The sequence below is a fragment of the Saccopteryx leptura genome, chromosome 1 (genome assembly GCF_036850995.1).
Source record: "Saccopteryx leptura isolate mSacLep1 chromosome 1, mSacLep1_pri_phased_curated, whole genome shotgun sequence".
NCBI classification, from domain to species: domain Eukaryota; kingdom Metazoa; phylum Chordata; class Mammalia; order Chiroptera; family Emballonuridae; genus Saccopteryx; species Saccopteryx leptura.
The window spans coordinates 359445571-359472008 of record NC_089503.1 but is presented as its reverse complement, the minus strand read 5'-3'; the positions used below and the strand labels follow the sequence as shown (position 1 = coordinate 359472008).

Below are 26438 nucleotides of genomic sequence, written 5' to 3'. Positions count from 1 at the left end.
AAAGACAGGATGGGAGAAAACTACATACTCTTTGATTTTATGTATATGACATCCTCATTGTTGCCAAGGTTTAGGAGAGAAGAGTATGAATAGCTGGGACACAGAGCATTTTTAGGGCAGTGAAACACTTCTGTATGATACTAAAATGGTGAATGCGTTAAAATTATGGATATGTCACAAGTTATAAAATTATGCATAACAGAAAATGGAACCTAATATAAACTATGAACTATAGTTAGTAATAATGAATGAGTATTGGATTATCTATTATAATGAAGGTAATATACTAATGTAAGATGTTAATTATAAGAGATACCATATTAATGCAACTTCTTTTTATTTATTCAGTGAGAGAAGGGGAGGCAGAGATAGATGCCCCCATGCACTCTGACCAGGATCCACCCAGCAAGTCCACTAGAGGGTGATGCTCTGCCCATCAGAGGCATGGCTTTGTTGCTCAGCAACCGAGCTCTTCTTAGCACCTGAGGCAGAGGTTATGGAGGCATCCTCAGTGCCTGGGCCCAACTGGCTCCAATCAAGCTCTGGTTGCAAGAAGGGTAGAGAGAGAGAGAAGTGAGAGGGGGAGGGTAGAGAAACAGATGGATATTCTGTTTGCACTGACCGGGAATTGAACCTGTGACATCCACATGCAGGGCCGATGCTCTACCATTGAGCAACCGGCCAGAGTCTATGCAAAATTTTAGTAACCAGAGAAACTGTGTGTGTGAAAGGATAGGGGATTATATGGAAACATTTTGTATTTTATGCACAATTTTTTTGTATTTAAAAAACTTCTCTAAAAATAATCTAGGCTTGGCCAATTGACTCAGTGGGTAGAGTGATGACCTAGCATATGGACTTCCTGGGTTCAATTCCCAGTCAGGGCACACAAGAGATGCCAACATCTGCTTCTTTCCCTGCCCTCTCCCTCTTCTCCTCACTCCTCCTCTGCCATAGCCAGTGGCTCAGTTGGTTGGAGCGTCAGCTGGGGCACTGAGGATAACCTCAGTTGACTCAACCATCTGCCCCAGATGGGAGTTGCCAGGTGGATCCCAATCAGGGTACATGTGGGAATCTGTCCCACTATCTCCCCTCCTTCTCACTTAAAAAATAATAATAAAATAAAATTAATTAATATAATCTATATTAAAACATATTCCAAAAAAATGTTGGGGCTAGAAAGTGAACCCAGATCAATGCAAGTTCTTTGAGAAAAGAGAATCTGAAGTTGAATGTAACCAGAAGAAAAATAATTGTTAATCCACTAACAATACATTAAAATAAGAAAGAGCAAAGCTCAAGCAGAAGATGCAAAAGAGCAGAAAGAATGTGGGATCTCAATACAGGGTAGCAAAACTACAGATCTGAGCAAAACAATGTGTACTTGATTTTAATAAGAAGGGCTGGACAAGAAGAACATCTTCTGTTCAGGGGATCTGTTTCTCTAAAAGGGAATAACTGGCATCAAGTCCATTTACATGAAATAAATAATAATGTGTCAGTCTCTAAAAGTTGGAGCTAGAGAGGGATCCACTGGTAGAAAAAATAGTAAAACAAAGGTCCAACAGCATTCTAAAAGTAAGCAAGTTCATGGAATTTGGACAATAGTTAACAGCTGTCTGTAATATATCACATTTCAACCCAATTTTTTAAAAAATGTCTAGGTATATGCACATTTTTTTATTTGAACAATGACAAAATGACAAGTAATTAATGTATTGACTCAACAAGACTTTATTAGGTATCTTGAAGCACACAGAATGCTTGATGCACAATAACATTCTATTGAAATAGAGCAACTTTGTATATATGAGATGGTAGATTACTTAGTAGAGAAGATATTCACAGTCCATGTTAAGCTGATATTCAAGTCTTAGGGGCCTTGAGGAAAGGAAAAATAGGTAAATAGCATTCCAAGTGGAGAAATAGAAAAAAACATCTAGAACAAAACTAAACTAAAATCCTATGGCATGACTGAAACACTGAAAGAAGACTAGGACCAGATGATGTGTGAAGTGTGATGTGTGATGCGTGTGTGTGAGGTATGATTTGTGTGTGTGACGTGTGATGTATGAATGTGAAGTGTCATGTGTGCTTGTAATATATATATATTTATATATATATATCTCTTAAAAAACTGGAGTTTATTCAATTGAAAAATATTTTGAGAGTCATTTATATCCATTATTTTCTTAAGTTTATGGTACATGCTGAAACAATAGCTGTATTCTCAATCGTTCTATAAAGCAAAGAAGGATTAATGACCTGCCACAATACTCTAAAATCCTAATGTACAGTATATTGTACATGAAAATAAGAAAACGTTTGGACTCTTTGTATATTTTATGTAAGGTAAACCCAAAGTAATTTCTTTTGTTATGTGTGTTATTTAACTTCTCAAAATATTTCAAGTGCCTTCAAAGCATGAAACAGGTCTTGCTCAGGAAAAATTTAAGTGCAAACAGAATGTTTAAAACTTTTGAAAAAAGAAGAAAGGTAGATTCTCAAAAAACTGTATTTATAATGATTTTCTATAGCAGGGCATGAATTGATTGTGATTTTTTTAAAAAATCAAGCCTAATATTAGAAATATTTAGGCTATACATATACTTTCTGACAAAAGAAAGCATATGTTTTCCTCTACAGAGGATTACTATTTTTGGATACTGAAGTCTAGGGAAAATTTTATGCTTCACTCTTTAATATGGGGCATAGGGAAACATAATGGGCCATGTTTTCTAGTACGGCTTTGCATGAGATACAGAAATGTTCAGATGTACATCTCTTAAACTGATTCTATGTGAAATATTGAAAGCAAAATGTAACATGGTAACTGTATGAAATCTTTTTCTTGAATGAAATAGATTTCTAACTCTGTGTAAGATTTTTCTACATATTATTATCTTACTATATGGAAACCAATGAACCTCATGAGATGCGTTGGAATATCTACAAATTGCCTTGGCTGGTTGACTCAGTGGCGAGAGTGCTGGCCTTGTATATAGACATCCTGGGTTTGATTCTCCAGTCAGGGCACACATGAGAAGCGACCATCTGCTTCTCTTCCCCACCCTCTCCCCCTTCTTTCTCTCTTCCCCTCTCACAGCCAGTGGCACGATTGGTTTGAATGACTGCCCAGGGTGCTGAGGATAGTTCAGCAGATTAGAGCATCACCCAAATTGGGGTTGCTGGGTGGATCCCAGTCAGGGCACATGCAGAAGTCTGTCTCTCTATCTCCCCTCCTCTCTCTTAAAAAAATTATTTAGCCAAAAAAATATGTAAAAGAAAATTAACTTGATAAAACATACTTAAGGTACATTAAATAGTTAATGTTCTCATAAGCTTCTAAGAATATACAAGTCTGTTTTCTGTATCCACTTCAGGTGACTTTTACAAAAATCTTATTTTCAGAGTTAAAATGCCTGTATATTTAATACTTTAAGGTGCAGTCAGGAAATGTGTGTATTATTCTTAATTTTTTTCTATATTTTGCATAACAAAAATAGTTTTAGAGAATTGAGAAACACTTGTAATCAAAGCCACTTTAACATTTATGCTTATTTGGAAATAAATAACCCTCACAAAGAAAAGAAACGACTCCAAACAAAATTAAAAATACAATATTGCGGCTGCTTTGGACATAATTGAGACTTATCAGTATAAGAAAAAGCATAGAATTGAACAACTATTTTATCACTGAAATGACAAATAATGGCTAGTGATGATCAGAAATAACGAAAAAGAAAAGAGTTCCAGAGAAAGAAGTCCTAAATTCTATATTGCTTCTGTTAATAACATAATATTGGAAAAAATCAATTAATCTATATGACTTCTGCTTTCCTTATATATGAAATAGAAATAATATCAGTATATTTTCAGTCCGTACATATAGTAAAAGGCAAATTAAAAACATTTTCATTGAAACCCTGTTAAAATGAACACTAAATGTAAATAAATACTCCTTTATTTTTCATACTGAAAAACAAATGTACTGGTAGTTTTTTTAATAATTTACCTCGAGTTGGTTACAAAAGTGATAGAAGGTAAAGGGATTAAGCAATAATTAAATAATTAAATAAATAAACAAATAAAATGGATATATAGCATGCAGACCCAGACAACAGTGTGGTGATAGAAATAGAAATAATATCAGTGTGGTGATAGAAATAGAAATAATATCAGAGGGAAAAGGGGTTCGGGGTAGTGGAGGTGGGCAGAGGCACGAAGATGAGGAAGAAAGAGATTTTGCACGGGACAATGGACACATGATGCAGTGTGCAGATGATGCTTTATTGAGTTTCACACCTGAACCTGTATCCCACTAAGTTCAATTTGAAAAATTAATTAATTAAAACGTGCACTTTTAAAAAGACCAATAAATAACAGGAGGAAGGAGGTAAATAAACTATGAAGGGGCTTAAAAAAATTTACTGGAAGATAAATATACCATAAGTCTTGACCTTGGTGTTAGCTACAAGGGTGAATTCAATTGCCAAAATTTCTTTAAATATACATAAATCTTCCTTCATTTTCATTCTTTGCAAAAAAGATCTTAAGAACAACTAAGTGCCTTAGGAAGAGGTTGTTTCTCTTAAGATATTGCCATATTCCACCATGTAGTCATGTAGGAAGGTTAAAAAAAAGAAACAGTAGGGATAATAGGTTACTTAGCCCAATGAGACAAACACAGGGGCTTTGTGTACTTGACTATACCATATCATCTTTTTAAATAATACACCAGGTAATTCTGATCAATGACAACTTCAGGAAATATAAATATATAGATTTTATAAAAAAAAAAGAGATTCATATTTACATTCTTTCTTATTTTGTGCTACTGGTTGTTGCCTTTATGTCACATTTCAATAAAAAAAAAAACTTTAGTAGCAAAACCCATATCGCTGAGTTTACCTTTTGTGCCTGTCATAGTCATTGCCTCACAGGCAACATCAAATCTGAGGCAAGCAATAACTAGTTGTGTTTCATTGATTTCTAGTGAAACATTTCTGAGTATGTCTAATTGTTTTGTTTTTGTTTTGCATTTTTTCTTAAATGTTATCATTTCTAGGGCATTTTTGAAACAAGTATAAAACAAGTCAACATTTTCAAAAATAAATGTTAAAGAACAGACAAACAAATATAACCCATTCTAAGACAATAACATGTTAATCTAAACTTTTACGATAAGAATTAATGAGATGATCTAAAACTCAATGATTTTTCCCCTAACTCCTATTTTACATAATAAAAATAATTTTTAACAATGTTTCTACATAGCTCTGTGAATAAAATTGAAGAAATTTTATATATGGCTATGCTAAATTATAAAATTCTGGGTTGCCATGGTTATAAGAAATGTTTTAATATCTGCACTAGAAGGTGTTAGGATTTGAATTGTGTCCTCCTGAAAGATCTTGAAGTCCTAACCCTCAGAACCTCAAAATGTGACTACTTTTGGAAACAAGGTCTTTAAGGAGTAAAGGTGATGTCATTAGGGTGGGCTTTAATCTAATATGGTTGATGTCTTTATAAAAGAGGGGATACTCGGACACAGAGCTGGACATGTGCACAGGAAGAACGGCATGAGAAAATGAAGGCAGAGATCAGGATGATACGGAAGAAGTTACGGAGCACCAAGTACAGCCATAGCTAACTAATACTGAGCATACATAGCTGGGATTTTTGTCTTAAGGTGGGAAACAACCAGGAACTTGATTGATTCTGAAAAATATCAATTGTTTCAGATAAAACAGTATTTCTTTTTTTTTTTTTTTTTGTATTTTTCTGAAGCTGGAAACGAGGAGAGACAGTCAGACCAACTCCCGCATGTGCCCGACCGGAATCCACCCAGGGGGCGACGCTCTGCCCACCAGGGGGCGATGCTCTGCCCCTCCGGGGCATCGCTCTGTTGCGACCAGAGCCACTCTAGTGCCTGGGGCAGAGGCCAAGGAGCCATCCCCAGCGCCCGGGTCATCTTTTGCTCCAATGGAGCCTCGGCTGCGGGAAGGGAAGAGAGAGACAGAGACGAAGGAGATGGGGAGGGGTGGAGAAGCAGATGGGCGCTTCTCCTGTGTGCCCTGGCCGGGAATCGAACCCAGGACTTCCGCACGCCAGGCCGACGCTCTACCACTAAGCCAACCAGCCAGGGCCTAGATAAAACAGTATTTCGATTCACCTCTTCACTCTAGTTTCAACACAGCTTCAGAGAAGTAAGAGTTCATTTATGTATTCACAAAATGGTTTTGAATATCGTTTCAGTTTATCACTTATCTATTAATAATACAATTATTTTCTTACATTATATAAGTAATATAAGAGCCTCTTATGACAAGAAACAGTGATTTCCTCTTCCTTTCTTTTGTGCATTTGGCATCAAAAACAATTTACTTAATGAGTAAAATCTGAAGGCTATTTGAAAAGTTGTATTTGGTCATAGGATGTATTCATCTGTCAAAGACAGTACATTTACTCTTTGAGTTACTCTTCTTGATAAAATCGGATCTATGTCAAGTTCCAACTTTTCCATTGGAATAAGAGTAACTAATCTCTCATGAATCAGTCAGAACTCCAGTGGTGGCTGCTCCTTCTTGGTAACTGAAGGGTAGGCAGTGGCAATGCATGCACAATTTTATATTAAAATCTGTTGAAAGTAATATAAAACACAAAGATTTAGAATCACATAGACCTTGATATGATATTTTTATTGAATTTATCGGGGTGACATCAATTAATAAATTTATATAGGTTTCAGGTGTACAGTTCTGTAATACATTATCTGTAGACTCACCACTTTCTAACACTGATTTCGCCTTAGCTACTGAAAATACTGAAGTCTTGATTCTCATATATATAAAATGGGTATATATAAAGCCCACTAAACGATGTTCTAGAACAAAATGATATAAACTAGAAGTGTTGGATAGTCTCATTAATTGCATGTGCAAATGTAATATTAAATCTGTCCAAAGATAATTTGATAAAATCTGTCCAACTCTTGAATGCAGACATACTTTGATCTATCAACGTCACTTCTAGAAATTTACTGTATAAATATACAGACATATGCATGTAAAGAGGCACATATTTTTTAATTTTCCCAAATAATAGTTTACAATTACAAACTATTAAAAGTTGCCTAAGTGGTTCTTGTTATATCTATATAATAAACTATGATTTAATTACCAAAATGGAAGGGGAAAATCTTCATATCAACATAAATGCTGTTCAAAACTCAGTGTTTGTAAAAATTTTATATAAGAGCTTTTTATCATTAGCATTTTGTGCATTTTGAGATCTCTGCATAAGCTAAGCAAAAGAAAAAAAAACTTCAATAATACACCAGAATTTTGTAGTTTTCATTCAATATTTAAAAACATAGATCAACATAAATCTTTTTTAACTTACATTCATTAAACTTCAAACTTTTTTTTTAGTTAGATTCATTACAAAATGTAAAACATCCTTAGTGCATAGTGTTTCATAATTTAAAGCATCTCGGACAACTTTGCATAGATTATAAACTGAAGAAAAGAAGCAAAATTGATATGGTCAACTGGGGCAAACCTTCACGCTGTTTGAACGTCTACTTTGTAGTGTCCCTTAGGAGAAGCAGGCCAAAGCATCTACGTGGATGCCAATTCCACAGGCAGCAAAGGAGTCCAATGCTCTGAGCAAAGCCTGCTCCAGAGTGTGGCATCTGGGTCCTTTAACTGCCATGCAGAGCCCCATCTGTAGCTAAAGCTGTTGACTCTGCTTTGGGGGAAGAAAAATCAGAAATAAAGAAGGCAGTTAAATTCTAAACTGTGCCAGAAATAGCAGAAGGCAGGTTGCAGTCAGCATTCAAATTACATCCCTAGTTCAATTTGCTCTTTAATGTCTTGAAACTGTGTGAACACTAAACTATGTTTACTCCAGAAGTTTAGAGTTGAGGACCTCTACTGGTAGTTCAGTAACTTAGGACACCCAGATCATCTAATGAGATTTAATATTCCAGTAAAAATATTCATTTTCCTAACATTTTTCTTCTCAAAGAATATAAGCATATGGTCAATAAAATATAATAATCATTTGCTATATTAAAATATGCTTTAAGAATTTATTATGGTATAGAATGTGAATGTTCTCAAACAGTATAAAATTTAAGAATTTTCTTTTTAATTTTTGATAACTTTTCTTTAGGCTGACTCTCCACAAAATGCAATCATATATTCATTGTATTCATTACTGAAACTTCTAAAATATTTCCCAGTGGACATTTATGAGAGAGCTTGAGAGAGCCCTAAAACTTAACTAATAAACTATTACTTAATTCTAAAAAAATAAAGTAATCTCTCTTTAGTATTCATTTGCTATTGATATAATTCCATGGATTCATCATTTATATGATGCTACTCTATTCTTATTTATACATATATATTGTAAGACAAGATAGATGTTGGAAATAATAAAAACTAGTAATATCTAAGAAATAGACTCATAGATAAAGAGAATAAACTGATGGTTGCCAGTGGAGAGGGGGTTGGTGCTGGATAATAAAGGTGAAGGGATTAAGAAGCACAAATGAGTAGTTCCAGAGTGGCCACAGGGATATAAAGTATAGCACAGGGAATATAGTTAATAATATTGTACAATCCTGTGTATGGTGTCAGGTTTGTAGTTGAAATAGCAGGGGATCACTTTGTAAAGTACATGATGTACACTGTGATGTACAGTGGTACTTTGAGATATGAATTTAACTTGTTCGGCAACCAAGCTCATAAATCAGTCGACTCATATATCAATCTGCCGATACTAGACCCATGTACCCATGCGTCAACGCGCCAATTAGCGGCAGCTTCCCGAATTACGACTCGTATCTCAGAATTTTGCTCAGATCTCAGACAAAAATACGGACTGAGTTGCAGCTCGTATCTTAAAAATAATATCCGTATGTTGGTCTGTTCGTATCTCAAGGTACCACTGTACATACAGAACTAATACAAAATAACACTGAATGTTAATTGTAATTAAAATTAAAACTAGTGATAGAGTTTTCTATATATCAGAAAGGTGATGAATACTTTGTGGACAGAATTTTATTTAATCAACACTGTAACCTTGTGAGATACATCTGTTATTATTCCTACTTTCCAGATAAGGAAACTGGAAGCTTAGGGCTATAAGCAAACTTTATAGCCCATGTCCAGACATTCTGACTCGGGAACTCCTGCTTTCTCTCTCTCTCTCATTCTTACCTACTCTCATCCTCACACTTGCCCTCTCTCTTACAAGTAATACGTACTAAAATTTAGTATAGTCACCTCAGTAATGTCAAAGGACTGCGAAAAATCCACTCTTCTACACATATAAAAAAAAGGACACTGTCGAACCCAGTAAAAAGCAACTTTATTAGAACCCTGGAAATAAACTAAAGGCTTGCAAGTTTCTAAGAAAATTTTCTTCAAGGGGAAAAAAAAGGCTGGATCTTAAACACATAGTCAGTTTTGTAGTGGTTCAACCTGCTATATTCTGACCGCCTTCTCCTTAGCGTTGCAATAATCTTGGAAACCACAACATTGCAACCATGGCACCTGTGAAACCAGCCACTGAGGGTCAGGGCAGGTTTAGAAGTCACACAAAAGATTCTTCCCTAGAAATGTCACCATTTCATTCATTGGTCTGGCAGCTCTCTGAAAAGTTTTGTTCTCAGGAACTGGGTTTATTTTACCTAGCTCAGCCCTAACTCTGTTCAAAAATCCCAATATAAAGGGCTTTTATTAGCAACAATCAGTGTCATTTGCTAAACAGAAAAGTATAGCTCACTCAGGAATAAATGCAATAAATAGAAACTGTCTCTAAAGAAGCCTGAATACTGGAGTTACTTGACAAAGATATCAAATCAGCTGTAATAAATATGCCACCAAATTCAATAACCTAGAAGAAATAAACAGATTCTTAGAAATATATCTTCCCTATACAGAATCATGAAGAACTAGAAAATCTAAACAGGCCAACTGACAGTGAGGAATTTAAGCAACTATCAAAAACCTCCCAAAACGTTTAAGTCCAGGACAGATGGCTTCACTAGGAAATTCTATGAAACAGTCAAACAAGATTTAATACCAATGTTTCTCAAATTCTTCCAAAAATTTAAAGAAGCAATATTTCCCTAACACATATTATAAGGGTCACATTACCCTGGTACCAAAACATGACAAAGATAAGACACAAAAAAGAAAATTATGGACTGATATATCTGATAAATAGAGATGCAAAAAATTTAAACAAAATACAAACAAATCCTTCTCTTTAAAATCAATAAATAAATTTTTAAAACACAAATAAATTGAATATAACAATACATTAAAAAGTTAATGCATCATGATCAAATGGGGTTCATTTCAGGGGCAAAGTAATGGTTCAACATATGCAGCTTGATCACTGTGATACATGTGATTACTTGATACTATGATACATTGTTGTGATACCCTTATCATTTATAAAATAAGGGTACAAATTATTTAATCATATTGATAAATGCAGGAAAAGCATTTGACAAATACAACATATATTTATGATTAAAACATTGACTAAAATGGTTATTAAAGAAAAGTACCTCAACATAATGAAGGTCATATATGGCAAACCCAGTCAATGGTGAAAAGCTTTAAGCTTTTCTTCTAACATGAGAAACAAAACTTTCGCCTCTGTTATTCAGCATAATACTGGAAGTCCCAGTGAGAGGAATCAGGCAAGGGGGAAAAAAAAGCATCCAAACTGGAAATGAATAGGTCAAACTGTCACTCTTTGTAGACAACATGATTCTTTACATAGAAAAACTTAAAGACTTTACCAAAAACTACTAGAAACAATAAACAAATGCAGTAATGTTGCAGGATACAAAATAAATGTACAAAAAGGTGTTGCAATTAAATTATCATCAATTAAATTACAAGAAATTAAATAAAAAATCTTTTTTCAATTTCAACAATAGATGTGAAGGACCCACACACTGAAAATTATTAGACATTATTAAAAGATATTGAAGAAGACACAAAAGAATAAAAACGTATTTTGTGTTCATGAATTTAAAAAATCAACATAGTTAAAATGGCCATATTACCCAACGCAACATACAGATTTAATGCAATCTCCACCAAAAGCACAATGGCCTTTAAAAATAAAATAGAACAATAAAATCTTCAGATTTGTATGAAACCAAATATTTTTAAAAGAGCCCAAAATAGCAAAAGCAATCCTGAGTGGGGGAAAAAAAGCTGGAAGTATCACGCTATTTGACTTCAAATTATACTACAAAGTGACAATAAAATAGAAACAGATTCAGATACAAGGAAAAGACAGACAACTCTCAGAAGCGAAGGCCTTTCAGGGCAGAATAAGGGGAGTAAGCAAAGAAAAATCTCAAAGACACAGACAATAGCACAGTGATTTGTACAAGAGGGAAAAGGGGATGGGAGAAGTTAGGAGAGGATACAAGGGCGATAAATGATGGAAGGAGACTTGACTTGAAATACTGAACACACAGTGTAGAGTGCAGATGATACATTATGGAGTTGTACACCTGAGACTTATGTGATTTTGTAACCAATGTCACCCCAATAAATCTAATTAAAAACAAACAAAAATAAGCATTTTATTGACAGAAAAATAGACACACAGACTAATACAACAGAATTAAGATTCCAGAAATAATTCATAAGTGTATGGGCAAATAATCTTCAGCAAAAGAGTCAACAAGGTACATTGGAGAAAAAAATCTCTTTAATAAATGGTGCTGGAGAAATTGAAAAGCCACATGCAAAAGTAAAAAACTAGACTGCTATTTGTATCCATACACAAAAGTAACTCAAAATATATCAAAGAACTAAACAGAAGAGCCAAAACAATAAATTATATAAAAAATGTATAAGTACTAAATTTATGTACATTGGTCTTAGGATTTTCTGAATCAGACTTCAAAGGCAAGGGAATTAGAAGCAAAAATACATGAATGAGATTATAACAAACTAAAAAGCTTCTGCACAACAAAAGAAAACTGTCAACCAAACAGAAGGGCAAGCAACAGAATGGATAAAAGATTTGCAAACATCTCTGATAATAAGTTAATATCCAAAAATATATAAAGAACTCATATAACTCAACAATAACAACAAAAAATTAAAAAATAATATGACCTGAACAGACACTTCTCCAAAGAAGACATTCAAATGGCTAAGAGATATATGAAAAAGATGATCAACTTCACTAGCTGTCAGGAAAATGTAAACCAAAACTACAATTAGATACCACCTCACACTTGCAGAAATAGTTATTATCAACAAGACAGGTAATAGCAAGTGTTAAAGAGGCTGTAGCAAAAAACAAACCCCCATTTACTGCTGGTGGGAATGTAAACTAATACAGTTATGATGAATAACACAATAAATTAAAAATTAAAAAAATTAAATTAAATTATAAATTAAAATTTATAAAAATATGCAGTTTCTTCAGAAATTAACACTCAATACCATAAGTCCCAGCAACCCCTTTTTGGTGTATCTATCCCAAAATTTTGAAAACATTTTATATAAAAATATACATACCCCTATATTCATTGCAGCATTAATAACAGTGACCAAGACATGGAAATAACTGAAGCACTCTTTGATAGAGGATTGGATAGAGAAGATGTGGTACATACATACAATGGAATACTACTCAGCCATAAAGAAAGATGAAATACTGTCATTGGAGGAAACATGGATATCATGCTCAGCAAATTAAGTCATATATTGGATATAAAATTGAAAACAACAAATGAACAAACATGACAAACAAAAACTCATAGACCCAGATGACAATATGATGATTAGCAGAGGACTACTCTGCAATCCTGATAAATCATAATAAAAACTAGCCTACCCCATAATTACATCTGAATATCAACACAAACATGAACATTATCTATACCACAAACACTCTCTAATCATGGCTAGTATAAATGATTGCTGCCTCTTTAATTATTTTGGCTTTTACTTCTGTCTAGGCTTTTATTCTTCTTGATAAGATTTATTATGAACCCAGTCATTGAATTCTTTTCACTTCCTGACAATCTCTGATCTAGGTTTAGGTCCCACTTTCTTAACCTCCCCTTATTTCCTGTTTCAAGCTACCAGTCTCCCTTAAATGAGATTTCTACTAAGTGCATTCTCCTTAACAATGAGGTATAAATCCAATTTGCTCAAGTAAAGGTGTGTTCTGCTACTGTTCGTCTGGAGGTGACTGACAGTGTGAGAGCACACATACTCATGCAAAAACAAATTACTTTTAGTAATTAACAAACAGCTGAATGTTAAAATGTATGTATTAGAGTCTCTGAAAAAGAACTAGAAAATTTATATTTGATACTATAGAGTACAATTAATAAAAAGATGATCAACTTCACTAGCTATCAAGAAAATGCAAATCAAGCCTGACCAGGTGGTGGCGCAGTGGATAGAGCGTCGGACTGGGATGCGGAAGGACCCAGGTTCAAAATCCTGGGGTTGCCAGCTTGAGTGTGGGCTCATCTGGCTTGAGCAAAAAAAAAAAGCTCACTAGCATGAACCCAAGGTCACTGGCTCGAGCGGGGGGTTACTCGGTCTGCTAAAGGCCCGCGGTCATGGCACATATGAGAAAGCAATCAATGTTGCCACACGGTGTGGCAACAAAAAACTGATGATTGATGCTTCTCATTTCTCTCCGTTCCTGTTTGTCTGTCCCTATCTATCCTTCTATCTGACTCTCTCTCTGTCCCTGTAAAAAAAAAAAAAAAAAAAAAAGAAAATGCAAATCAAAACTACAATGAGATACCACCTCACACTTAGAATAGTTATTATCAACAGACAGGTAATAACAAATGTTGGAGAGGTTGTGACAAAAAACAAACCCTCATTTACAGCCATGCAGTGGTGGGATTCAAAGAATTTAACAACCGGTTCTCTGCCCTAATGACTGTTTTAAGTATAAAAAAATAATCTACTAGAAGATAGTTTTTTATTTAATGTATTTAATACTTAAATAAGAGTAACAAAAGAGGTACACAAAACTAGATTATGCTATAAGAAAGAGTTTTAAAATATTAATGAAAAAGTATTAAATAATACCTGACGAAAAACAAAAAAACTGTTAAGATATTTCCATACTATTTCTTGATTGGTGTCCTCACTTGCAATATTTTTCACCTACCGACCGCATTACTACAGGCACTTAGAATATGCTGTTGCGCAGGTGAATGTTAAGAAAGAGTAAGGAATGTAAATTCATGATTTCCACATTGGGCAGCAACCCAGGCACTCACCTTAAAGAGAATCCTGATTACAAGCGCCATTTTAATAACCGGTTAGCCAGGCTCAACAAAAAAATAGGTATCAGTTCTGTCGAACTGGTGCAAATCAGCTTAATCACATTCCTATGCTGGTGGGAATGTAAACTAGTACAGCTATGGTAAAGAACAGTATAAATAACACAATGCATTAAAAACTAAAAGAAAAAGAACAGTATGAAGGCTCCTCAAAATTTCAAAATAGAGTTCCCAAATGACCCAGCCACCCCTCTTTTGTGTATCTATCCCAAAATTTTGAAAACATTTTGCATAAAGATATATTTACCCCTATGTTCATTGCAGCATTATTAACAGTGACCAAGACATGGAAACACTTTAAGCATATATTATCAGAGTCTTTGAAAATGACCTATAAAATTTATATTTGGTATTATAGATTACAATTAATAGAGTTGTTCAGGGACAATAAATGGTGCATATAAAAATTATTTCCTAGCACAAGAAAAGTTGATTATTTTCCAACTGTATAAATAGACAAGCAGTTAATATTAATTTGTGATATATCAATATCATAAATGATAGCTCTGGGTTTTTACATTTTTGTGTGTATTTTAAACTAATAATAACTATTAGCACTTTGAGCTTTTTGTATTACCAAGATTATTTATTTGTTCCTCCTGTCATTGAAATATCAATCTATTGCCTGCTGTTTCAGAATTCTCCTTTAATGAAATAAACTTACAACTATGACTAGTCAGGGTGGTATACCCCATTTCTTTCACCAAAAGTGAGAAACATTTCCCAAAACTCTTTACATGATTCAGATGATCCAGCATCCTCAATGGTAATCATAATACAAAAGAAAGTGTTTGAGTTATTCTGGAGGACATCTTGAAAACATTTTGACTTGTCCCTGAAAAAGAATCATCTAAGTATATTTGTATTTAATTAATCTGCTTCTGTGACAAAAAACAAACAAACAAACATTCCAGTTACAACACACCTGGCTTTGCATCCCCTTGAATGACCTTGTCAAAACAAACACGTCAAAGATACGTTAACTAATATACATTTGGTAATTAAACACTTGAAATATCAATAACTACTCAGAATTTCTGTCTAGAGTTTCTTTAAACTTCTCATCTAAAAACTAATATAATCTGATTATGAAAAGGTAAATAATCTGTGTTGTAAAATCTGTCAACAGTTTGACTAAAGTAACCCTAAATTATGATAATCTCTAAGAAACAAATTGCAAGCTTAAATGCAATGGACCCACAAAGGAGCCACATTATGGCCCTCACTTAGCATGGATGAAACAGTCCAAAACAAGGCTGAGGTGGCAAAAACATGTTTGGAAAAAGTAAATGCATTTGTCACATGTGCTAGATCTGCAAATTGCATTTCCAAATTAAAATGTGTTTATTATTTGAAATATATTTATGTTTTCAATATGTATTTGAATTTATAATATTGTATACATTAAGTTATACATGTTTATTTGATACATGTATATATTGTAACATGATTGTCACTGTAGCATAGTTAGCACCTCTATCTTGTCACATAATAACAATGATTTTTTGAGTGAAAAGAATGATTAATATTGTTTTTTTAAGAAGTTAGATGATCTATATTCATTATATTGTACATTAGATCTCCAGGACTTATTTATTTTACTATTTACAAGTGTGTACCCTTATATAACATCTTTCCTATGCCCCAACCCTCTGCTCCTGGTAACCACCAGTTTGCTCTCTCTTTTAATGTGTTTATTCTTATTTTGACTTGATATTTAGACTTTGGGATATATAAATTTCAATAAATGTGATACTATCATGTCAGAGAATAGTTCTTCACCTTGGGATGATTATTTTCATTAAATGAATGCAAAAGTGAATATAATGTCTGAATGCAACTCAAAGACATTGAGCACTCCAAGTAATTGTATGAAAAAAAGGATAAATATATTACTTACTGATAGCTATTGTAAAGGTCAGTACAGGTGGAATTATTCTCACAGGGATTCATTTTGCAGTCAATGGATTCTTGTTCACAAAACTTTCCTTCCCAGCCAGATGGGCACACACACTGGTAGCCCTAAGGGAGTAATATAAAAAGTATACAACCTTTAGGTATATAGTATATCTTACTATTAAGTCTAAAATCTAGATATTACTCTTAGCTCTTTTAATATCTTAGTGAATTTCTGCCTTCTACATTTTTTTTTTTGTATTTTTCTGAAGTTGGAAACGGGGAGGCAGTCAGACAGACTCCCACAGACTCCCGCATGCACCCGACCGGGATCCACCCGGCATGCCCACTAGGGGACGATGCTCTGCCCATCTGGGGTGTTGCTCTGTTGTAATCAGAGCCATTCTAGCACCTGAGGCAGAGGCCACAGAGCCATCCTCAGTGTCCGGGCCAACTTTGCTTCAATGGAGCCTCGGCTGTGGGAGGGGAAGAGAGAGACAGAGAGGAAGGAAAGGGGGAGGGATGGAGAAGCAGATGGGCGCCTTTCCTGTGTGCCCTGGCCGGGAATCGAACCTGGGACTCCTGCATGCCAGGCCAACGCTCTATCTCTGAACCAACTGGCCAGGGCCTAACTTCTACAATTTTTATAGAATGTCAAACTATTCTCAAGTTATTTTTACCACACTTTAAAAACTGTGTAAATAGTATTCATTAGTATAAAATTCAATAAAATTTTCAGTGTATCAATAATATCTATATAAGATATAAAAATATTTATGAATTACACCCACAATGTATAAATACTGACTTTGTCAAATGTCTTTTATAAAAATAGTGTGTTAGTAATATAATTGAAACTAAACTGGGCCTGTCCAGTTGGCTCAGTTGTAGGGTGTCAGCCTGGAATGTGGATGATTTGGGATCAATTCCTGTTCAGGACACACAGGAGAAGTGACCATCTGCTTCTCCACCCTGCTCGCCCCGCTTCTCTCTCTCTCTCTCTCTCTCTCTCTCTCTCTCCCTCCACCTCCTGCATCCATGGCTTGACTGGTTCAAGCACATCACCTTGAGCACTGAGGATGGCTCCATGGAGCCTCTGCCTCAGGTGCTAAAAATAGCTCTGTTGAGAGCATGGCCCCAGAAGGGGGTTGCTTGGTAGATCCCAATCGAGGTGCATGCAGGAGTCTATTTCTCTATCTCCCCTCCCTTCACTTAAAAAAGAGAAAGAAAAAATTTAAAAAAACCCAGTAAACTAAATATGCAATTCAGCAACTAGTTCACAAGTTTAAAAAAAAGAACAGCAACAAACATCTGTCAGCCTTGTGGCATTACCTACAACCAACTAACTTAGGTAAATTCATTACTTTTGGTTAACTGAAATTATAAAACTGTCATTATTTTTCAGAAGTATAGAGTTGACGTATAACAATATTCAAAATACTAAAAGTAAAGTTTTACTTCCCCAGGATTGGGCAAACAAACAAACCTCAATTTACTATAGGGTAATAACCTATACATTAAAACATTTTTTTAAGAAATGCTGCTCTTTGTCAAAATAGTACATTTAAAGACCTTAAATTTAGCATTATTAAAATCAGTGTTGGCTGTTTTCTTGATCTTAATTGTTTAATACAGTCGCCTCCAGCCATATGTGGCTATACAGCATTGATGGGTGACTGATTCCAATTGAGATATGCTGCAAGTATAAAATACAGATTTGATTTCATAGATTCAGTATAAAAAATAGGATAAAATATATCACTAATAATTCTATAACTTACACGCTATAATGGTGATAGAGAGTTAAGCAAAAACACTTTAAAATTAATTTTACCTGTTTCCTTTATCTCTTTTTTAATGTGGCTGCTAAAAAATTTAACTCACAGATGGATCTCATTACATTTCTACTAAACAGAGCTATACTAGATTATGCCAATCTAGTTTCTTTACTTATGAATAAAGTTAAGATATCTGTACACTTAACACACAAACATGCAGAGTGGAAGTTGCCTGAGATTAGGGAATGTATTTTGTTTAATACATCATAGCATCTTGAGGAGTACTGGCAACCCATAGATACTTAATACCTGTTTAACAAATAAAAATGAATGAACATGATAGGAAGAAATCATGTAAAGGCTACAGTTAGTACACAAAACAGATTACAAAAGGATTCTGTAGGTTTTCTAGATGTAGATAAGAAATCTATTTCAAATATTACATTAACCAGAGAAACACGTAAATTCATGTTCTATCTATGTACATTTAGGTTACAATTGTTCTAATAGTTGATTGAAATTATATGTGAGTTGCCAGAGAGGGTTCTGCTTTGGTTTAACAGGGTCAAATGGTTTTCAATGCCTTGTGAACAGCTGAAAAGCAGAGGGATGAGAGCCACCATATTGTCAACATCAGGCTTTATTTCTGACATGTGTTAATTCTCCACTCAGAGTATTCATTAATAGTATTCATGGTTTGCCGAATCTTAGGAGCAATTTTTTCATGCATTGCCACTCTACATTGTTAATTTTCTTGATGACCGTGGTAACATTCCCAAAGATTTCCTGGATTGATTTAGGCTTATGTTGTTTCCTTTTCGTTTTTGTAAGCATTAAAAGAGGACTTACATAAGAATTGATTGTAATGATTATATTTCATTTTATGAATTTGCCATTTAAAATGAAAGACATTTTTACAATAGGCAAGTCAAGAGTGTGCTATGGGGAACAGTTGATAATACACAATTTAGTGATGGTCATTAGGGCAGAGAAAGATGAATGTCACATATTGAAATCTGTGGGACAAGTTGAAGTGTCCTTTAGTTAATGTCTGACAATTCACTTTCTGAGAGGTGTGAATCATTTCTGTAAAGACAAAGCATGAATTTACTGCTGAATGTTATTTTGACATTTGCTTTTGCAAAAAAATTAGTGAATCAAGAAGCCAATCAATTTTTTTTCCCATTGAAATCATATGTTCCTTAAAAGCTAAAAATGATTGGTATTCTTGACAACTTAAAATTAGTAGAAAATTATCATCAATGTAATGATTTAATTATTATTTAAGTGTCAGGTACCACAGTAGTGATCTCCAGATGTGATAGAATCTGTGTGTAAAGAAAACAAAAGAATGAAGGAAATAGACTTTTTCTAATATAGTTGTTTTTTTGTTTTTTTTTGTTTTGTTTTTTTTTACGAAGACAGAGAGAAGGATAGATAGGGACAGACAGGAATGGAGAGAGATGAGACGCATCAATCATCAGTTTTTTGTTACAACACCTTAGTTATTCATTGATTGCTTTTTATATGTGCCTTGACCGTGGGGCTACAGCAGACTGAATAACCCTTTGCTCAAGCCAGGGACCTTGGGTCCAAGCTGGTAAGCTTTGCTCAAACCAGATGAGCCTATGCTCAAGCTGGCGACCTCCGGGTCTTGAACCTGGGTCCTTCACATCCCAGTCCAATGCTCTATCCACTGCTCACCGCCTGGTCAGGCTCTAATATGAAATATTAAAAAATATAGATGTTGAAAAGATTAGAAATAAATATTAATTGTAAATAATACCAAGAATTCAAGTATTTCTCCTCATCTGTTGCTTACCTGAATCAGAAGCATTTTACTGAATGTAGACATTCTTAATGCAAAGCATTTTCCCACTCAACAACATAAGATTAATTAATTCTAGTAATTTTAAATAATAGTTAGAGGTAAAATACTATTTTTAAAACACATTATCATAACACTAAATAATTAAATTATCCAGCTAGATTTTCTGAGGAGCGAAATGTATTTCAAATGCATTTACTAAAATGAATAAATGTCTGCACAGTTCATGAAGTTGGGGCCACATCATTTTTATCTCTTAATAGACATTACTCTTCCTGCCAAATTCAGATAAAACGCTCTTGTTGTTTGAACATATAAGGGTAAAGAGAAGACAGGGAAGACAAAATGATAGATGAAGCAGATCTGGAATGGGAAGTACAGACCAGTGAGACAGAAAACAAAGAGGCAGGTTTGGTTAATGCACTAGGATGAGCTGTACAGTGTTTATCTTTTCAACTCAAAAGCCAAATGTTTTACATCTTTGTGATCAGTGACAAATATATTGAGGTAAAAAGGATAGAATAAAGTGGAATATTAATTTTGAAACCTGAGATGACATGTGAACAGTATTTTGTTGCTTATTACATTTCTGGACATGTTTGGTGTACTAAATTTCTCATGCTGCATAACAAATTACCACAAATTAAACAGCTTTAAGCAACGTAAATTTACTCTATCCCAGTTTCCATGGGTCAGGGTCAGGTACGGGTTGTTGGGGTCCTTTGTTCAGAGTCCCACCACGCTGAAACCAATGTATGAAGTAGGTTGTGATTTTATCTGAGGTTTTGGGGTTATTTTCTAAACTCAATGGTTGTTTAATTTTATTGTAGCTATAAAATTTTAGAGAAAATTAACTTAAATTAGAAATTTAACTTCACCCTGACCAGATAGCTTAGTTGGTTAGAGCGCTGTTCCGAAGAGCAGAGGTTGCAGGGTTGATCCTCGGTCAGGGCACATACAGAGACAGCTTGATGTTCCTGTCTCCCTCTCCCTCTCCGCCTTCCTCTTTCTCTCTCTAAAATCAATACAATAAACATTTTTTAAAAAATTTAATTTTCGCTTTATTCAGAAATAAAACTGAATTTTTTTTAATTTTTTTTTTGTATTTTTCTGAAGCTGGAAACAGGGAGAGACAGTCAGACAGACTCCCGCATGCGCCCAACCGGGATCCACCCGGCACGCCCACCAGGGGCGATGCTCTGCCCACCAGGGCGCGATGCTCTGCCCCTCCGGGGCATCGCTCTGTTGTGACCAGAGCCACTCTAGCACCTGGGGCAGAGGCCAAGGAGCCATCCCCAGCGCCTGGGCCATCTTTGCTTTAATGGAGCCTCGGCTGTGGGAGGGGAAGAGAGAGACAGAGAGGAAGGAGAGGGGGAGGGGTGGAGAAGCAAATGGGCGCCTCGCCTGTGTGCCCTGGCTGGGAATCGAACCCGGGACTTCCGCACGCCAGGCCGACGCTCTACCACTGAGCCAACCGGCCAGGGCCAAGTGTTCATATTCTTGCTGTCAGGCACGAACACCATTCAGCATCCAGGGACTGTTTTTCTGTCCTTGGCATGTGGGCACCTCTGCTTCTAGCCTGAAAGTTTGCTTCTTTAAGGCCAGTGGGAGAGCATCCAATGATGCAACCTGTCTCTTTTACGGGCCCACCTAATTAGGTCAGGCCCACCCAGGATCTTACATTTGGTGTGTCAAAGTGAATAGAAGCCTTAGTTATAGCTGTAAAATATCTTTTTCAAGATACTATAACAAAACCATGGTAGAAATATCCCATCGTGTTCACAGGTCTTACACTCTAGGGAATGAGATTTTACAGGATATGACATACTAAGAGGTAGAAATCTTAGGGCCATCTTATAATTCTGCCTGCTACATTTTCTAACCTACTTAATTTCTCTCAGTAACTTATTTAAACTTTTAAGCCTCAGTTGCCTTCATACATAAAGTGCCAACAATAGCTACCTCATAGACTTATTTTGAGCATTGACTGTACTAATGATTGTAATATATATATACTTAACTGTTACATAATGATAACTAATTGACAGTAGTCATTGCATCTAAGCATTTCAGTCTAGATCTAATAAGGTCAATATGTAACTTGCAGAAAGTACTGCAACTGGATCAGAATTACCCATTTTTTATGTTATTTCTTTGCCTGACAATTTCATCTACCTACTAAAAAATAAAGATTATTAGACTAGGAAAATAAAGAAGTGGAAGAGGAAAAATTCTAGCAACGTATCACATACAAGACACACACTTAGATGAAATAAACACATTTCAGATCATATAAATTAGAAAAATTGATCAAGAAACTATAGAAAATATTACAAAGTAAATATGCATTTTAAAATACACCAAAAGAAGAGAGTGGCAGTAGGCTTATATAAAATGAATTAAAATTACTTTCAAATCTTTAATTCACCTCTTACATCAGATATGTCTAAAAAATAGAAAATGAGACACTACTCAACTTATTTTTGATACTAGTAAAACTTAGTTACAAAAACCTGGCAAGCATGTAATAATAAATACAAACTCAGCACATTTCACTTAAAGTACAAAAAAAAAAAAAGAAAAGTAAATTTACATAATTGACTCTTACAATGTCTTCAAAATATGGTATAAGTTCCCCAAGAAACAGAAGTATGCTTCAACACAAGAAAGACTATGAAAGAAGAAAATATGATGTGATCACCTCAGATGCAGAAGAGATATAAAATTAAACACACGTTTATAAAATTCTTGTAGCAACTGAGAACTTAATGTGAATCTCCTTAGATTAACAAAAACTATTTACTGTACAAGTAAGTAAAAGAATACTGCCAAACATTATTTCACACAAAACAATTAGAGAAACTAAATAAAATATGTAAACTAATTGTTGAATTCTTAAAAAACAAACAAGAAATACGGACTTTCTAAGTTCTAGAAGCAAAAACTAAGATAAGATCACACTTTCCTCTGCTTTTAATGCCAGGACATTTGCCTATTTAAATTTAAGCATAAAAGCAATTCCATGTCAGGGTAGGAAAAGAAACAAATATCCTATCTCAAACGGACATACCCACCCAATGGACACAAACTATGTGTCCATTGATAGATGAATAAATAAAGAAGACATTATACAAGAAAAAAATAAAATAAAATCTTGCCATTTTTGATAACCTGGATGGACCTAAAGGGTGTTAAGCTAAGTAAAATATTAGACAGATAAACATAAATAACATATGGTTTCACTTATATATGAAATCAGCCTGACCTGTGGTGGCGCAGTGGATAAAGCATCGACCTGGAAATGCTGAGGTCGCCGGTTCGAAGCCCTGGGCTTGCCTGGTCAAGGCACATATGGGAGTTGATGCTTCCAGCTCCTCCCCCCCTTCTCTCTCTCCCTCTCTCTCTCCTCTCTAAAATGAATAAATTTAAAAAAAAAAAAAAAAAGAAAAATCAAAACAAGATATATATAAATAAATAAATAAATAAATAAATAAAGCTGAAAGTTAACATTAAGTAAAGTTTTTCAATGTCTGGCACATAACAGCTAACCAGGAAAAAAAAAAAGAAAAAGAAAAAATGGCTGAGGACCAAAATTTAAGAGATAAAACAGACAATACAAATAGACTATTGTGGTTACTGAATATTTGTGAAGAACTATGATTGATATGCCCAAGGCAAAGAAAGCACAATAGGAAATTTTACTAGAAACCTGCTATAACAGAAATACTCAAAATATATTGTGAGTTTTAAAATAATAATAATTTAACTTTAAGATTTAATCCATTATTTGTATTAATCCAAGATTTTTAACATAAATATTAGAGAAAATTATCAGTAAGAATCCAGATCAATGTATATAAGATAAAGTGATAGAGGAGTCAGAAAACAAAACAATAAATAGGGAAATAATAAAAAAGAACTAATATATATTTAATTGGAGTCCACAAAAAAAAAAAAAAAAAAGAGATCAGAGATTAAATAGGAGAAATATTTTAAAAAGTACTACCTGAGAATTGTCCAAAGATAACAAAAGACAGTAATCACATATTTAGAAAGTTCACCAGAGCTATAGTAGATAATTACAAAGGAAAGATTAGCTAGGATAAAACTGCTGCTGATGAAATGTGAAGAATATATCTTAAAGTCATTCAAAGAACAAAGATACATTCCCCTAAAAGAAACAATAAGACTAACAACTTACTACTTAATGGTGAAAACGAGAACCCAGTAGACCAATATTCTACTGTAATAAAAGAAAAGAATTGTTCATTAGATTCCATATATGAATGTAATCATATGGTACTTGTCTTTCTCTGACTGGATTATTTCACTTAGCATAATGGTTTCCATGTTTATTGATACTATCTTAAAAGGTAAGATTCCCTTCTTTTTATGGCTGCATAGTATTCCACTATGTAAATGTAGCATAGCTTTATTATCCCCTCATCTACTGATGGGCACATGGCCTGTCTCTAGAACTGCCAACCTAAAAGATTATGTTCAGTTAAAAAAAAGATACCCTTCAATTTCAAAAGGGAATAAATAAAGACATTTTCAACTTCACTTATTACCTGAGAACTTACAGAATTGTTTAAGATTGTGGGGATTTGGTAAGAGAGAGCCAGACTTTAAACTTAAGCTTCATGAGTTATTAGCTATATAATTATAATCATATTACTTAGGCTTGAGGACCATCAGAAATAACGGTACCTGACTGATGAGGGTTTAAGAAATAAATGAGTATAGAACTTCATTTGATAGCTGACTCATAGTAAGATACCCGTAAATTTTATGTAAAATGTTCTCTTATCCTGTGACCTGTCCAGATAATGTTAATTACTCACAGTCTCTGTTTCTGCTGCTTTGGCATTCTCCCACCTGGAACCCCTTTGCTTACCTCAGCCCCATTTTTCTAAATTTTATCCTTCCTGCAAGGTCAAAATAAATGCTACATTCTACCTAAAGCCTTGATCATTTCCTCTGGCATGTTTTCCTTTCTCAAAATTACTTATGCTAATTTTTAAATACATTAGTTATGCATACATATTATATTTTTTGCTTATTCATTATCATATTTTAAATTTTCTTACTCATTTTTATTTATTTTATTGTGTATTTCCTTACCATACAAAATATAAAATTGGGAGGGTAGAGACTTAATCTGTCTTGTTCACTAATTATTCTCCATATCTGAAATACTGTTTGATATTATAGTGAAGTAACTGATATTATAACATGAAATATACATTATTTTATAATTGATAATAATATAGTCATGAAGAATATTTTGTTTTCAATTTCTAGATATTTAATTATCTCATTTTCTTAACAAGAAAACATATACTTTATTATTATTTTATTATTATTATTATTATTAATTTTTTTTGTGTATTTTTTCAAACTGAGAAGCAGGGAGAAGGCAAATAGACAGACTCCGGGATCCACTCGGCATGCCCACCAGGGGGTGATGCTCTGCCCATCTGGGGCATTGCTCTGCTGCAATCAGAGCCATTCTAGTGCCTGAGGTGGAGGCCATGGAGCCATCCTCAGTGCCCTGGCCAACTTTGCTCCAATAGAACCTAGGCTGTGGGAGAGGAAGAGAGAGATAGAAAGAAAAGAGAGGGGGAAGGGTGGAGAAGCATATGGGTGCTTCTTCTGTGTGCTTTGGCTGGGAATTGAATCAGGAACCTTTACACGCTGGGCTGATATGCTACAACTGAGCCAACCGGCCAAGGCCATGTTTTATAATTTTTTTTCTTTATTTATGATTTTAATTTGTGTTTACATAGATTCAAGTAATAGATTTTATTGGGATAACACTGATTAACATAATTATACAGGTTTCAGGTTCCCAATTCTACAACACATTTCTGTACACTGTATTGTGTTTACCACCACAAGTTAAGTTTTTGTCTATGACCATTTATCCCTCTATACCTTCCTTCACTACCCCTACCTGCAATTCCACACTGTTGTCCATGTCCATGATTTTTTCTCTTCCTTTTCTGCTTAAAACCTCTACACTTTCAGCCTGACCAGGTGGTGGCTCAGTGGATACAGCATCAGACTGGGATGCAGAGGACCCAGGTTCAAGAGCCTGAGGTTGCCAGCTTGAGCATGGGCTCATCTGGTTTGAGCAAAAAGCTTACCAGCTTGGACCCAAGGTCGCTGGCTCGAGCAAGGCATTACTCAGTCTGCTGAAGGCCGATGGTCAAGGCACATATGAGAAAGCAATCAATGAACAACTAAGGTGTCGCAACCAAAAACTGACGATTGATGCTTCTCATCTCTCTCCATTCCTGTCTGTCCCTATCTATCCCTCTCTCTCTGACTCTCTCTCTGTTCCTGAAAAAAAAAAAAAAAACCCTCTACACTTTCACTTAGCAACTCCCTGCCACATCAACCGCTGTCAGCCTCCTTTGTACATATAAGCCTGTCTCTATTTTACTAGAATTCCTTTAAATAAGTCTCTGTCACAATTAACTAAAAGTCGTTCCATAAAGGACTGAAAATCCAAACAAAAAAATTGTGTTGGTTTCATTATAAAGTGTGTTTA

The 26438-nt window shown here is 34.6% G+C and overlaps 1 protein-coding gene across 1 annotated transcript in view; it reads right to left on the bottom strand.

Annotated features, from left to right (window-relative positions):
* Positions 1 to 26438, bottom strand: part of EYS (eyes shut homolog) — a 1965296-nt gene that overhangs the window by 1204208 nt on the left and 734650 nt on the right. Inside the window, 1 exon segment of the mRNA XM_066360293.1 lies at positions 16281 to 16402. Within this exon segment, the coding sequence (XP_066216390.1) occupies positions 16281 to 16402 (122 nt within the window).